The sequence below is a fragment of the Cololabis saira genome, chromosome 12 (assembly GCF_033807715.1).
Source record: "Cololabis saira isolate AMF1-May2022 chromosome 12, fColSai1.1, whole genome shotgun sequence".
NCBI lineage: Eukaryota > Metazoa > Chordata > Actinopteri > Beloniformes > Belonidae > Cololabis > Cololabis saira.
The window spans coordinates 41892573-41908995 of NC_084598.1; the positions used below are offsets into that span (position 1 = coordinate 41892573).

General features: G+C 39.6%; 1 protein-coding gene across 1 annotated transcript in view; it reads right to left on the reverse strand.

Moving 5' to 3' along the window:
- Nucleotides 1–14673, reverse strand: part of tti1 (TELO2 interacting protein 1) — a 39710-nt gene extending 25037 nt beyond the window's left edge. The window contains 6 exon segments of the mRNA XM_061735082.1: nt 1224–1622; nt 4055–4347; nt 8875–9052; nt 10970–11237; nt 12662–12999; nt 13933–14673. Of these exon segments, the coding sequence (XP_061591066.1) occupies nt 1224–1622; nt 4055–4347; nt 8875–9052; nt 10970–11237; nt 12662–12999; nt 13933–14658 (2202 nt within the window). The 5' untranslated portion in view covers nt 14659–14673.
- Between the last annotated feature and the right edge of the window lie 1750 nt (nt 14674–16423).

Consider the following 16423-nt stretch of genomic DNA (forward strand, 5'->3'; position numbering starts at 1 on the left):
TGAAATGTTGAGAAAAAAGTTGAAATGTCGAGGAAATACCGTAGTCAAAATTTTGAGAAAAAAGTTGAAATGTCGAGAAAAAAGTCCAAGATTTCTGGCTTGATTTGTAGCTGTCAATGACATGGAGCCAAGGTGAGCGCTGATCTTTTCCCTTTCATTTTTAGGGACAAAAATTATCATCTCTGCCTTTTCTGCATTTAGCTGGAGAAAATTCTGGCACATCCACTCATTGATTTGGTGAATACAGTTACTCAATGAGATCAGGGGACTGTAGTCATGTGGTGACACTGAAATATAAAGCTGTGTGTCATCCGCATAAGTAAGGTAGGAAATGTTGTGATGTTCCATAATCTGAGCTAGGGGTAGATGTTGAATAGAAGCGGTCCGAGAATGGACCCTTGAGGAACCCCACATGTGATCTTGGTTCTCTTAGACTCATGGTTTCCTATTGACACAAAAAAGGCCCTATCATGCAAGTAAGATTTAAACCATTGAAGCACAGTGCCAGTAAGTAAGTCCCACCCACTTTTCCAATCTGCTGAGAAGAATGTTATGATCAACTGTGTCAAATGCAGCACTCAGATCCAATAATACCAGAACAGAGGATTTGCCTGCATCATTATTCAGATGAATATCATTTAAGACTTTGATGAGTGCAGTCTCAGTGCTGTGGTGTGGCCGAAATCCAGACTGAAATGCGTTAAAAAGGTTGTTTTGCATCATAAAAGCATGGATTTGCTGGAAAACGACCTTTTCAATGATTTTCCCCAAAAATGGCAGATTTGATATTGGCCTATAGTTACTAAGTGTTGTAGCATCCAGATTTGATTTTTTTAGAAGAGGTTTTATTACTGCAGTTTTCAAGGCCTGGGGAAACTGGCCTGTTTGAAGAGAAGTATTTATTATCTGCAATACATCCGGCGCTATGCAGTTAAAAACTGTTTTGAAAAAGTTTGAAGGCAGAATATCAAGACAGCATGTTGTGGGCTTTAATTTTGAAACTGTTTCCGTTTGGGTTTTGTAATTTAAAACGCTGAACTGTCCCAGCTTTACTAGAGGATGGGAAGGCCACTCATTGATTTGGTGAATACAGTTACTCAATAAGAGTAGGGGACTGTAGTCACGTGGTGACACTGAAATATAGAGCTGTGTGTCATCGGCATAAGTATGGTAGGAAATGCAGCAAAGGCCTGACTCCTGCCTCCAGTCCTGCAGACGGCTACCTGCGGGTGCTGGCTGAGTCTCTGCAGGTTGAGGGAGACGTCGTTCAGCAGGTAGTCCGAGTTGTCGTTGATCAGCTGCTTCAGGGAGGAGTAGCCGCAGGCCTGGCTGACGTCCATCATGGAGTTCAGCGCCGCCTCGCTGACCAGCAGCGTCTCCTCTCCCGCCTTCTCCAGCAGCGGGTACAGCGCGGCCATCAGCAGCGGCCGGAAGTCCCGGCCCAGGGCCTGGGCGAAGCAGGCCACGCCCTCCAGCTGGATGCACAGCTGCCAGATGTTGCTGTTGAGCTGGTGCACGGTGGATGTGGACGACGACGACGCCGTCGGAGCCGAGTGAAGTACAAGACGGTTCTCTGCAGCGACGCTGCTGGATATGGAGAGGAGTCTGGAGGGGCTGAGGAGCTGAGACCAGAGAAACAGAGAAACTTGGTTTCAGTTACCGACCTGCAGCAGGAAACACGTCACAAAGATGTTTGTGTTTACAGACGTTTCATCAGAGCTCTTCCCAAAGCTGTGATGTTTCCACATCCCTCCTTTTCTTGTACATGGGATGAGCATATAACAATAAAATAAAAATACAAACCTTTCTTTAATAATAATAATAATAATTAAAGCTGCAAGCAGCGATGAACGGGCCCTCGCACCCTTGTGTACGTTCAGGCTGCAGTGGAAGCTTGTATGAGTTGCATGTAGATTCTTCAGGCCTGGACATTTAGCAGATGACACCACCCACCCAGTCTTTATGTGAAACCATTCAAAAGTTATGGCAGAAAGTAGGGACTATCAAATATGGACCAATCAGATGAAGGGGGGGGGCGCGCTTTTTGGTCTATCGTCGCCACGGTAACGCTTTTGACTGAGAAAAGTAATGCCCATCACCGCAGGATGGAGACGCACATTTTGATGTATAACACACCTGGGTGCACGTTACGGTTCCGGCCGCATTAACTGCCGAAGAAATGGCATAAATTGCACCAAAATTACACGATTAATTCAAAATGTCCGACATCCTGTTGGGTTTCGGCCATGGCTCCAAGAGACTTTTCTTTAAGTTGCGCCATGATACAGGTGTGTACCGATTTTCGTGCATGTACGTCAAACCGTACCGTGGGGCTTGAGGCATGAAGTTTTCTAGGGGGCGCTGTTGAGCCGTTAGGCTACACCCATTAATGAAAACTATCAAATATCAAATTTTTGGCCAGGCCTGGCTTGGTGCAAAATTTGGTGACTTTTGGGGCACGTTTAGGGGGAAAAAAGGCCCTCATTTTGTCAGAAGAAGGAAAATTCCTGCAGATACAATAGAGCCTTCGCACTGTACGTGCTCGGGTCCTAATAATAATAACACGATTTAACGGTTAAATCAGAGTCACAAACTCCAACAGGAGCAGTTTGATTGCTTGGAGTGTTTCTCAAACATTTTCATATTTGTTCAAAGCAAGGTTAAAGACAATTTTGGAGACTTGGGGACTTTCCAGCGGCGTTTACTGGAATAGATGTAAATTAACTCAAACATAAAGACTATAAACAGAAACGTACAGTATCAAAACAGCTCATCCTCAAGCTGGAAGCTTAAATCTCGTTCACGTAAGGATGTACAGACCAAGTAGCTGGGAGGGAATATGTCAAAAATCATAAAGATTGTGCACTTGGTGACAAGTTTTTGATATTTGGCATGGTGTTAGTTATGGACATAAGGTTTTCAAAAACCACCGCAAACAAATGGTGACGCCCCCTAGTGGCCGGTTTGCAGAAAATTAAAAATGGCTCCCGCCGAAAAGACCAAAGGTCATATCTCAGCTTCTCTTAATCCTAGATTGTTGTATATTGTCTCTTTTTCTACTTTTTTGGTGCTAGGAATTCAATTCTGAGATAAATTTCCTACTTCTCCCCAAAAAACTGCATAGGCTATCTCGATAATTAAGTCACATAGAAAGATTATTTAGGGCTCTAGATCCTATTTTCACCCCCAAGGATGCAGTTTTCAGTTTATTGAACAGGTCACTATCGCTGTAGTGTCAATAATCTCATTGGGTGAGAACAGTGGCTTCATTCATTCATTCATTCATTCATTCATTCATTCATTCATTCATTCATTCTTAAGATGAACAGAAAGAACAGGATTTTATTAAAATAACACACTAAACATCAGCTGTGCATATTTAAACTCACTTAACACCTACAATGCTGCCTCTATCGCCTTGCTTATTGATTCATTTGGAATTTTGCAAACCCGCCACTAGGGGACGTCACCATTTGTTCGCGGTGGTTTTTGAAAACCTTATGTCCATAACTAACACCATGCCAAATATCAAAAACTTGTCATCAAGTGCACGATTTTCATGAATTCCCTCCCAACTAAAGTAAAGACTCAGAGATACAGTTTAACTTTGAAAGCATGAAAAGACTATTTTCGTAAAAAAAAAAAAGATAATACTTATCTGGGATAAAACATCAACAATAAAGAAAGATGAATATGGTATAGTGAGCAGTGCTCACAAAAAGGAGATTTAACACCTAAACGTGCACACAACAGTGTTTCATCAGCAGAGATTTACTGCTTTTCATAAAGTTTTGTTTGTGAACGAGGACCTTGGCCTGATTAAACACATCCATCATGAATGATCCGGTCCTTCAGACCTGAAACAGCAGCTCTGGGGAGATTTGTGGAGGTCTAACAAAGTGAATAAAGACACGGCATGAGTACAGAACAGGAGAGGAGGAAGATCAACGGTTGATCGCGGCCGCCGGGAGCCCTGAAGGCGAATCCCCCGCGAAGTGGAGGTGAATAAACTTCCTCTAGCTTTTCCTCTGATTAATAAGTTATAAATCCTCACCTGCCGGTCCTGCCGGTCTCTGTCCGTCTCCTCGCTCACGGTAATCAGGTGCCAGTTGTTCAGACTGGTGTATTCCTCCATGATGGACACCACGGCCGCCCTCAGGTCCTCCTTGGAGGCCGACGGCCCGCCGACGTCCTCGTCCGGGCGCTGACCCTGCGTTGCCACGGCGACGCCTGCTGCTCCTCTCACCACCTCGTTCAGCACCATGGCCGCCTGTTTCCTGTACGCCGAGGACTGGCGGTACAGGTCCAGCACGTGGTCGCTCAGGAGGTAGACGTCGCCATAGTAACCTGCAGGTACAGGGGGGTCAAAAGTATTCACATTCATTACTCAGGTAGAAGTATAGATACTAGAGTTTAAAAATACTCCTGTAGAAGTTGAAGTATCAACTCAAGTTTTTTACTCAAGTAAAAGTATAAAAGTACTGGTTTCAAAACTACTTAAAGTATAAAAGTAAAAGTAATGTAAGGGGGAAAAAGCCATTGAAAATGAATGTATCTTAGTATAATGCAAATTAGGGATGGGCGGTATGGACTAAAACATTTATCACAATCATTTCTGGCTTTTATCCCGATAACGATAAAAATGACGATAAAAAAAATACCAATTCAACTCCACCTTTGTAAATATAAATCTATTAGATCCACCATGTTTGTTACACAAAAAACTCAACCAGAATTTATCCTTCTTTCTTTTTCTTTCTTTTTCTCTGGCTCATATCCATCCATCCTTCCTTCCTTCCTTCCTTCCTTCCTTCCTTCCTTCCTTCCTTCCTTCCTTCCTTCCTTCCTTCCTTCCTTCCTTCCTTCCTTCCTTCCTTCCTTCCTTCCTTCCTTCCTTCCTTCCTTCCTTCCTTCCTTCCTTCCTTCCTTCCTTCCTTCCTTCCTTCCTTCCTTCCTTCCTTCCTTCCTTCCTTCCTTCCTTCCTTCCTTCCTTCCTTCCTTCCTTCCTTCCTTCCTTCCTTCCTTCCTTCCTTCCTTCCTTCCTTCCTTCCTTCCTTCCTTCCTTCCTTCCTTCCTTCCTTCCTTCCTTCCTTCCTTCCTTCCTTCCTTCCTTCCTTCCTTCCTTCCTTCCTTCCTTCCTTCCTTCCTTCCTTCCTTCCTTCCTTCCTTCCTTCCTTCCTTCCTTCCTTCCTTCCTTCCTTCCTTCCTTCCTTCCTTCCTTCCTTCCTTCCTTCCTTCCTTCCTTCCTTCCTTCCTTCCTTCCTTCCTTCCTTCCTTCCTTCCTTCCTTCCTTCCTTCCTTCCTTCCTTCCTTCCTTCCTTCACGTACGTTGTGCGTGGATTTAACACAGAACCATAAATCAGTTTTACACAAAAACGTCATCAACGGGAATTTATCATTTTTACCACGAGATGAGAAATTCTTACCGTGGGGAATTTTTTTGGCGGTTTATCGTGAACGGTAACATATCGCAGATTCCTAATGCAAATATATTAAAGAACCATATATGTGTACTATTGAGCATTAACATGTGTTTCAGAGAGCAGCAGATATGATGACTAGTTGCCTATAAGTATTGTAATGGTGCAAAAAGTCAAACTTCAGAGGCATGTTATCATTTATCCTAACCTTTATTGGAATGTACATCCAAGTTTAGTTGCAGGAATCTGAGGGAACGGATGTAAGAACAAAACTGGACAAGAACATCTGAAACAACCACAACCAAATTCACTCTATCCGGATGGAGCAATTTAACTGGATATTTTTTATTAAAGGCCGAAATGAAATAGAGTAACGAGGCTGTTTTTAAAATGTAAGGAGTAAAAAGTACAGATAATTGTGTGAAAATGTAAGGAGTAAAAGTAAAAAGTCATCTGAAAAATAATTACTCCAGTGAAGTATAGATAACCAAAATTTCTACTTAAGTAAGGTAACGAAGTATTTGTACTTTGTTACTTGACACCTCTGGTCATACATACATATTCCCATTTAGCAAAAAAATGCTTCTCTGTACAAGATTTTAAAGAATGTCTGAAACACCACTTAATTTTTGTTTTGTAAATGGAACTGTAATGGATGTACTGACCCATTTTATCGTCTTGTGTAATCTCCTTGAAATTATTTTTTGTTTTTGTTCATTTGGTTTGTTATTTAGTCGTTTATTTTTTGTTTGTTTCTTAATTATTAAATTGTACTCTTTATTGTTATTCATATATCCGATCATTTTTCTTTTGTGTAAATTCTATAGATTTCTAATTGCTCATTTGTATATTTTGTTCTTATAAGTATGATATTAAATGTTATGTTAACTATACAGGACTGTCTCAGAAAATTTGAATATTGTGATTTTCTGTAATGCATTTACAAAAACAAAAATGTCATACATTCTGGATTCATTACAAATCAACTGAAATATTGCAAGCCTTTTATTATTTTAATATTGCTGATCATGGCTTACAGTTTAAGAAAACTCAAATATCCTATCTAAAAAAATTTAAATATTCTGTGAATCTTAATCTTAAACTGTAAACCATAATCAACAATATTAAAATAATAAAAGGCTTGCAATATTTCAGTTGATTTGTAATGAATCCAGAATGTATGACATTTTTGTTTTTTTAATTGCATTACAGAAAATAAAGAACTTTATCACAAGTTTCAAATTTTCTGAGACAGTCCTGTAGGTGGAGGCAGCTGATAAGCTCTTTGAGTTTTCGCCTCTTCCTGCACTTTAATTTGTAAAGTTGTTACTTTTATTTGTGTAATTTTTAACCGTGCAAATAAATAAAATAAAATTAAAAAAAACCTGAACATAGAACAAGGGAACATTAAAGCCTACTCTAAAAGTCTACAAATGTCAAGTGAAACAAAAAGATCCAACTTCTGCTAAAGTTTTACTCAGCAGTTACAACCCTGACTTTAACATGTAAATAAGAACAGAATGCATTGATTTCTAAACCTCATTGTTTCCCAGATCATATCTTTTAAATGCATAAAGGGTTTACCTTTTCAAGACAAATGTTAGCTCATTTTGAAAATTGGACGTGGAAAACAAAAGGCTGGAAACATAAAGTGAAGCTAAAAATAAATAGCTTGGAAATCTTTTTGCCGTCAGGTTACTTGGCAACAGCTCTGTGACACGACTGGGCGTAAAAAGAGCATCTTAGGGAGGATTCTGGGAGTCTCTCCAAGTGGAAATGGGCAGAGGTTCACTAGTCTGTGGAAAAACGGAATCTACAAATTATGGGGAAAAAAACAACAACCAAAACATCGGAATGATGTTCCTCAGGGTGAAACGGCAAAGACTTTGAATATCTTCTGATCTAAAGTGCATAATATCAACAAAAGAAATCTCTGCGGGCAGGGAACAAGGCCAATAATGGAGATTGGATGTCTGTGATGTGCACAGCCTCAGCTGGGTGTGCATTAAAAAGAGGCGCGGTCCTGTGACACTTATGCAAATCCCTGAAAACAACAGCTCCCTGGCGTCATCTACCAACGTCGCTCTAGGCCCCATCATGCAAAATAGAGGTTTAAAATGCACTGAGGTAAAGTGGAAACCTGTCCCGTGGCCAGACAAATCAATACCTGAAATCCCTCCAGAAGGATCTCTGGGTTGTTATCAGCGCTCGGTGTGAGAGCCTGCAGCTACGCTGGCACGGTGGTGCATTAATGTCTGTGGAAAGGGCAGCGTGCACATCTGGAACCATCGATGTCCAGGTCTTAGAGCAACAAGCTGTACGCTCAGTACTGGAGTTGAGGGGGATGAGGGGGATGGCATCCCCCCCTGAAATAAAAATGGTCCAAATCATCCTCCCTGTAAAACTGCCATCCCCTCTTTCCATCCCTTATGTCATTTCATCAATGAATGTGGTTTTACTGCTATTTCCACATTTAGAGTCATCACCAGAAAAATAACAGCAGAAAAATAACTTATTTGACAATTTTCACCTGTTTCAAGTAAATTTTCCCTTGAAATAAGTAGGAAAATCTGCCAGTGGGACAAGATTTATCTTCTTATTACAAGCAAAAAATTATTTTTATTATTTTATTTCAAGTGAAAATCTACTTGAAACAGGTGAAAATTGTTGTTTTTTCCAGTGATGAGTCTCGTTTTAAATGTAATGAGATTTTTTTGACTAAAATGAGACATTTTAACTAGAAATAAGACAAATATTCTTGTTAAGATTTTGAGTTTTTGCAGTGATCTATGTTACTTATCCTGTGAAGGACAGAGTCATATTGATAAGTTCAGAAAAGTGTTTTTTATTGTTGTGTTTTGATGTATTTGATGTAAGCCCAGTGGATATTTAAAGCTTACAGAAGGCTGCATTTAACTGCTGCTATGTCATTCCTGCAGTATTTCTGCAGGTGTTTTGGTCACTGCTTTTATTTGTAATATATTATTTGTAATCAGCACAAATTATCTGTCCCCATATGATAAAACCCACCATCCCCCGATTTTTTTTTTTACAACTCGAGTACTGACCACTAGGGTTGCGCTAAAGAGCCGTATGTGGCTCTAGAGCCGCGGGTTTATAGCTGGTTTATAGTTATAACTTTGTATAATACTTTACTCTTTACGTCACACTGGTGAAAATAAAACAAGTACAGAAATACGAGCCATCCTTTCATTATTTGTTCCAGGTTATTCCTATTTAGGTGAAATATATTAATTAAATAAGCTCCTCTAGAAATAAGCCTAATATATTTTATAAATGTACACAAAATGGTCTTATTTTAAGCAAAAATATCTTTACAAAAGGGGGGAAGAGAAATCCTTTTCAACTAGAATTCTTACAACTAGGAAAATAGTCTTCTAATTTTCTCGAAGCAGGTTTTGTTTTTCCTTAGAGACGAGTTATGGCAGCGTACCTAAGGTTCGGCAGATCTCCATGAGCACGCAGAAGATCTTCTCATCCCTGAAGTAGAGAAAAGATTTCCTCTGTGTGTGAGTGTAGAAGGAGTCGTGAAGGTCGGAGCTTCTGCTCAGGGTCTCGCTGGAACTTCTTTCTTCCACAATACGAACATCCATCACATCCAGCTCCAGCACCTGTCGACGCACAGACTCCGTGAGCATCTCTGCAGCCACGGCAACCATGGCAACCATGGCAACCATGGAAACCATGGCAAACACGTGAAACAAACATGGTTGCAAATAGTTAATTATACAAGTTTAGACCATCAAGGGTTTAAATCTGAATCCAGCTATTTGTTTCCTTAGATCAGGGGTCGGCAACCCAAAATGTTGAAAGAGCCATATTGGACCAAAAACACAAAAAACAAATATGTCTGGAGCCGCAAAAAATGAAAAGTCTTGTCTAAGCCTTAGAATGAAGGCAACACATGCTGCATGTTTCTATATTAGTTATAACTGGGGGAAGATTTTTTTTCATTATGCACTTCGAGAAAAAAGTCGAAATGTCGAGAAAAAAGTCGAAATGTCGAGAAAAAAGTCAAAATGTCGAGAAAAAAGTCAAAATTTTGAGATTAAAAAGGAAAGGAAAAAGGAAGAAAAAAAGAGAAAAAAAGAAGAAAAGGAAAAAAAGAGAAAAATAGGAAAAAAAAGAAAAAAAGGAAAAAAAAGGTCAAACATTTTTGGAAAAGCTCCAGGAGCCACTAGGGCGGCGCTAAAGAGCCGCATGCGGCTCTAGAGCCACGGGTTGCCGATCCCTGGACTAGAGAATAAAACATCCTCCAAGCAGATAAAGACAAAACAAAAATACAGAAATCTGTGATCTACCGTATTTTCCGGACTATAAATCGCGTTTTTTTTCATAGTTTGGCCGGGGGTGTGACTTATACTCTGGAGCAACTTATGTGTGAAATTATTAACACATTATTACCGGTTTATCATTTCACATGTTATTTTCACACTAAACCACAATAGGGCGAACTGCAACTGACGAAGGGTCTGACGTTAGCGACGTACAAGAGGAAGCTGCATCTTTTACCTCCGGAGTTAGCAGAGATGTTTAAAAGTGACACCGAGGATGAAGATTTCATTGGATTTGAGTTATTTGGAGAGACACGGATGGTTTGGTAAACTTCTTAGCATGTTATTTATGTTATAGTTATCTGAATAACAGCTAAATAAAAACTCAAATATCCTATCTCAAAAAATTTGAATATTCTGGGAATCTTAATCTTAAACTGTAAGCCATAATCAGCAATATTAAAATAATAAAAGGCTTGCAATATTTCAGTTGATTTGTTATGAATCCAGAATGTATGACATTTTTTTTTTTTTTTTTAATTGCATTACAGAAAATAAAAGAACTTTATCACAATATTCTAATTTTCTGAGACAGTCCTGTGTTTGTTTTTTCTCCTTTATTACCGTATTGACCCGAATATAAGACGACCCCCTCTTTTTCAAGACTCAAGTTTGAAGAAAGACTTTTTGAACACCAAATTAAATTTTTATACAGAAAATAATTACAGTACATCTGAAACAAATGATTATAACAATATATTCGAGAGAAAAAGCATGTTATTTTGACTATTTGAAATCATTATCTTGAAGTTTGCATCATAACTTCTCCTCAGCTGCCGGTTTACCTGCCGAACTTCCACCCTCTTTTCTCCAGATTGTCGCTACGTTTCTCCACTTTCTGTTATCTCTTCTCTTATTTTCTTCTCTTTTCTTTCTTATACTATTTTTTATTTTTCTTCTTCGTGACAGGAGTTCGCTTTGGCCTGGGGAGTTAAGTTCAGCATTGGCTTTAAAGATATCTGGCGCCATCTAGTGTTGTGAATGGGTATAACGTCTAGACCCCGAATGTAAGACGACGCCCACTTTTTCAGTCTTATTTCAATGCAAAAAACACCGTCTTATATTCAGGCCAATACAGTAGTTCATATGGATGTTAATTGGACGTTTCTGCAGATCAGTTACCCAGCATTCCCCAGCATGCCCCAGGATCCCTGCCAGGAGGTGAAGCCACTCGTGATGTCACAGCTGTCTCACCTGCATCAAGGCTTTAGAAATCCTCTCCAGATGAACGGCAGAGTTCAGCACCACGGACACCAGCGGCCCCAGGACTTTCAGGTAACCCAGGAACACGCTGAGGACGAACAGCTTCTTCTGGTCGTCGGAGGTCCTCATGAGTCTGGGGAGGGAGGTGGCCAACGCGTGCAGGTTCTCCGACAGGACGTCCGTGAACGTCTGCCGGTCCCCGCCGTGGTTGTCTCCCCGCTGGCTCCTCCGGGACACGTCTCTGAGAGCAGCCTTGCACCTGGAGGACGGAACAACAGCTGCATTAACAATGACTTTATTGGTCAAACATCTGGAAAACCCATTTAGAAAAACCGAGGCACTCAAGAAGATAGAAAAATATAAAAATCCTTTATTTAATCATGGCTTTGTAAAAGTTAAAAAATGCCAACGTGTTTCGGCCATGTAGGCCTTCTTCAGGCAGATAACAGAGACAAAGGGATCTCTTTACACAGGTTTACACAAACCTGTCTTTAACACAGGTTTAACACAGGTAAACAGTCACATGATCAGCTCAGGTGTATCAATTAACCTGGTAGGAGCAAAAAATAACTTGTTATTTGACAATTTTCACCTGTTTCAAGTAAATTTTCACTCGAAATAAGTAGAAAAATCTGCCAATGGGACAAGATTTATCTTCTCATTATAAGCAAAAAAATCTTGTTCCACTGGCAGATTTTTCTACTTATTTTAAGTGAAAATCTACTTGAAACAGGTGAAAATTGTTGTTTTATTCCAGTGATGAGTCTTGTTTTAAGTGTAATGAGATTTTTTTTGACTAAAAATGAGACATTTTAACTAGAAATAAGACAAATATTCTTGTTAAGATTTGGGGTTTTTGCAGTGTTGATATCAGAGTGTCTCACTGACCTGACCTGCTGTTACAATCTGTGCACTTTTTATTATTTTTCTCTCTTTTATTTTGCTTTGCTTTTGATTTTATGTCATTGTTACATTTTCGTTGTAATGTCAAAAATATAAAAATCTTTAAAAATAACGTTTAAAAAACAAACAAACAATGACTTTAGCTCTTCTCGACGGCAATTTCACTGGCTTCTGTTCCTTTTTAAATGTGTTTATTTTCACTGTCCTCCATATTTAAAACAACTCATGATTCTATATAACTCTCCATACTCACTCAGACATATGAATTTTCCTTTTTTCTTTGTTCCTAGAATTTTAAAACAGGTTGGTAAAAGATCATTTTATTTTAAAGCTCCATCAGATTGGAATAATCTTCCCCTCTTTTTGCGTTCTATTACCTCTTGTCATTGTTTTAAGTTGTCATTATATTCTCATCTTAAAACAAATTGCCTATGTTTTTAATTTATTTATGTATTTTTTTGTGTCCTTTTTTCTATTTATTTATTTTTATTTATTTTATTATTTATTTATTTATTTTTTCTCTCTGTTATGTTATATTTATCTCATTGTTTCGGTTATTCAATTTGCCTATTTTGTAACTAGACTTATGTGTGTAAGGGTTGTGTGTGGGGGGGTGAGCAAGATGTCTGTGTGTGTTTTATGTCTTGTATGTCTGTACTGAAATGTGATATATTGTAATGTATGTTTCATGGGACCCCCTTGAAAATGAGGTGTTACATCTCAAGGGGCTATCCTTTAATAAATTCTAAATTCTCCGGGGAAGTGTGTATCAGAACGAACCTGTCTCTGACTCTGGGGTGGTCGTCGTTAATCGCCCCCACCAGCGCCTCCAGCAGCGGCCCGGCGCTCTCTCTCAGGGACTGGGCACACTGGGCCAGCAGGAGGTCGGCCAGCTCCACCAGCTCCAGCCGCACCGTCCAGTGCAGGTGAGCAGACGTGCAGGAAATGATCTTCTTCAGCAGGACGGACAGTCTCCCCGCCGTGTTCTTCACCCAGTCGTCTGTCCGCCGGACCAGCAGCTGCCCGAGCCGGCCCAGGTCTGACGAGGGGGGGGTCAGGGCCGTAGTGGGGAGAAGCTGGGAATCCTCCATCACCAGCCCCACACACCTGCACCACACCTGGGGACAAGGAAAACCAGCATCATTAACCCTGGTGCTGTCTTCAGGTCAAGGAAGGAGGAAGGGAAGAAGGGAGGAAAGAAGGAAGGAAAGAAGGAAGGAAAGAAAGAAAGAAAGAAAGAAAGAAAGAAAGAAAGAAAGAAAGAAAGAAAGAAAGAAAGAAAGAAAGAAAGAAAGAAAGAAAGAAAGAAAGAAAGAAAGAAAGAAAGAAAGAAAGAAAGAAAGAAAGAAAGAAAGAAAGAAAGAAAGAAAGAAAGAAAGAAAGAAGGAAAAAAGGAATGTTTTGTTGGACACGAGAATAACTGGTGCCATGTTTTTGCCTTTAAATATGTTTAAAGGTATGAAAACATTAAAGTGTTAGGTTATAATTGCATAAATTGTCTCTATTTCATTACTTTATATACTGTCTTGGGGTTATATTTGCAAAAAATGATAAAAACCAAATGTTCAAAAATTAAAAACCAAAATAGACCGAAAATGGAACAAATAAAAACGGAATGTGGGAAAAAATAAAACCGATTTCATCCGTCTCTGTTTCCTCCCTGGATCTGTTTGGTAATTCTGACCCACATGATGTTTCTGAAATCAGTTCTATCAGCATTCTGGGAGCTGATTGGTCCTTACAGCATCATTAGCTGCAATACTTGCTGTTGAATCTCAATATAATACTAGTAGTAATATTTTGCAGAACTACAGTCATATAATTCATGCAACAGCTCAAAAAACAGTTTTATTAACACTAACCCAAATCAATATCGGAATCGAATTGAATCGAATCAAATCTTGATAATCGATTCTGAATCTTAAGAATCTGAATCAAATCGATTCTTGACATTTGAATCGATCCCCAGCCCTAGCCATAATAGGTCCCCTTTAAACCACATTTGACATTATTAAAGTGATGTACGACATTAAAACACAGGGATCTGGTACCTTGATGGCCCTGACTGTGACAGCGTGGCCTTGTCTCAGGTCTCCTGTAATAATCCGGGCCACCGCCGTCGTCACGCCGGGTAAGAAGGAAGCCATGGTGTCGCCGACGGAGCGTCGTTCAGCTGCAGACGGGCTGACGTGATCCTGAGCGCAGTCGCACTGCAAAGTCAAGGCCTGGAGAAACTTCAGAGCAGCCGCCTGAATATCTCTAGACTTCTCCTTCTCTGCTAGAGCCAGCAGCAGCGACACGGCAGCGCCCAGGCCGGGCAGCATGACGGGCTCGTACAGTCTGAAGACGATGTCTCCGTAGGCGGCGTGCAGCAGGGCGTCCAGGCACCGCAGCACGGCCAGCTTCAGCTCCTCCGACGTGTCTGCGGGTTTCCCCGGGTCGCTGGGGGAGCCCAGGCACAGGCAGAGCTCTGAGAAGAGCTCACGGAGGGTGTCCCAGCTCCGGACACACGTGTTCTCCAGGACGTAGGCCATGGCCTCGGCCACCGCCTGCACCAGCCGGTCCTTCCTGGGCCCGGGGACTTTCAGGACGAAGCGGAGGGGGAAGAGGACGTACTCTTGGAGCTGCTGCAGCGTGGCATCGTCCACGTCCTTCAGCTGCCCTCGCAGCGTCTCCACGTTGGCCGCGACGGGCTCTCGGGTCAGCCGGACGCAGGCCGGGCGTAAGTAGGCGAAAGCAATCTTTGGATCGCTGATCTGAGACATGATGGAAGGCATCGCGGACGGGGGAACTTCACTGGAGAACCGTGACAGGGAGGAAAGCAGACAACAATTAAAACTTTCAAAACACTTTATACTAGTGGTGGGGGAAAAAATCGATATATTGCAATATATTGTTGCGCTCTCTGTCGCAAAATAAATAATCGATAAACAGTCTTCATCAACTTCATTTAAGGCAAAAACGATTTGTAAGACTGGCAACTTTTTCTAACTCTACTCCTCTGTTCAGAAAACTCAAAAATCTTTCAGTATATGACATAAATATTCATCAGATATGTGTGTTTTTATACAAACATAGGTTTTTGCCTTTTTCTTTATCACTATCGTTTAGTAATTTTTTTCAAATATAATTCTCAAATACATTCATATAATACTAGACAGGTCAATCATCTTCATCTTCCTTTTTATAAAACTAAACACGGCCAGTTTTCCCTCAGATATCGTGGTGTTACAGATATGGAACTCCAAATCTCACATTATCAAAAGCTCTGTTTCTCTAGAGATTTTTAAAAGAAATGTATCATCTCATTTAATTCAGATTTAAAAAATGTCACAAGTTTTCTTTGTTGATTTTTTTTTGTTTGTTTTTGTTGATTTTTTGTGTTGATGATCTGAAACTATGTAATCAAACCTTCTTTGTTTTTGGTTTATAATTTTCGTCTTGTTGTTTTTTGTAATTACTGTTTTACTTCCTAAACTGAGGGGAGGTTTCGCTGCATAAGCCTGTATTGTGTGCAAACTAATAAAATAAAATAAAATAAATAAATAAACTGACGGCAAATGTGGATATTTTATTACAACACACATAATGGATTTACGCGGTTGTCACCGCACTATTGTTCATGCACCTTAATTTGTCCAGCTGTTCAGTGTTTACATTTACAAGACTAGGAGGCAGTGAGGTACTATACAAATGCACTTTCTTTGTACATTGTATGAAGTTTTGGCATTGAATAAATGCATAACTACAGACGTTTTCCTTTTTATGGGTATTTTTTCTTTTTCAGTCACATATATGGTGATATATATCGTTGATGAAATTTCTTACAATACAGGACTGTCTCAGAAAATTAGAATATTGTGATAAAGTTCTTTATTTTCTGTAATGCAATTAAAAAAACAAAACTGTCATACATTCTGGATTCATTACAAATCAACTGAAATATTGCAAGCCTTTTATTATTTTAATATTGCTGATTATGGTTTACAGTTTAAGATTAAGATTCCCAGAATATTCTAATTTTTTGAGATAGGATATTTGAGTTTTCTTAAGCTGTAAGCCATGATCAGCAATATTAAAATAATAAAAGGCTTGCAATATTTCAGTTGATTTGTAATGAATCCAGAATGTATGACATTTTTGTTTTTGTAATTGCATTACAGAAAATCACAATATTCTAATTTTCTGAGACAGTCCTGTATATACAAATATCGTAGATATCGTGATATTATTGTTATCGTGGGCCACATATCGCCATAGTATTGAATCTTGAGTTACCGTATCGTCCCACCTCTACTTTATAAACACAAACGACTCGCCACATCCCAATGTCCTAATGTTTTTATTTATATTTATTGTACTGTTATTATGCAATTTTACATAACGTTTTTTATCTCTAGCACTTCTCTTTCATCTCAAAGTGTTTATGCTCTTTGTTCAGGCTGCATTTGCAAATAAGAATCTGTTCTTAAATTACTTGCCTGGGTAAATAAAGGTTAAATAAAAAATAAAATAAAAAAGATGAATGTGTTCTTAGGAATA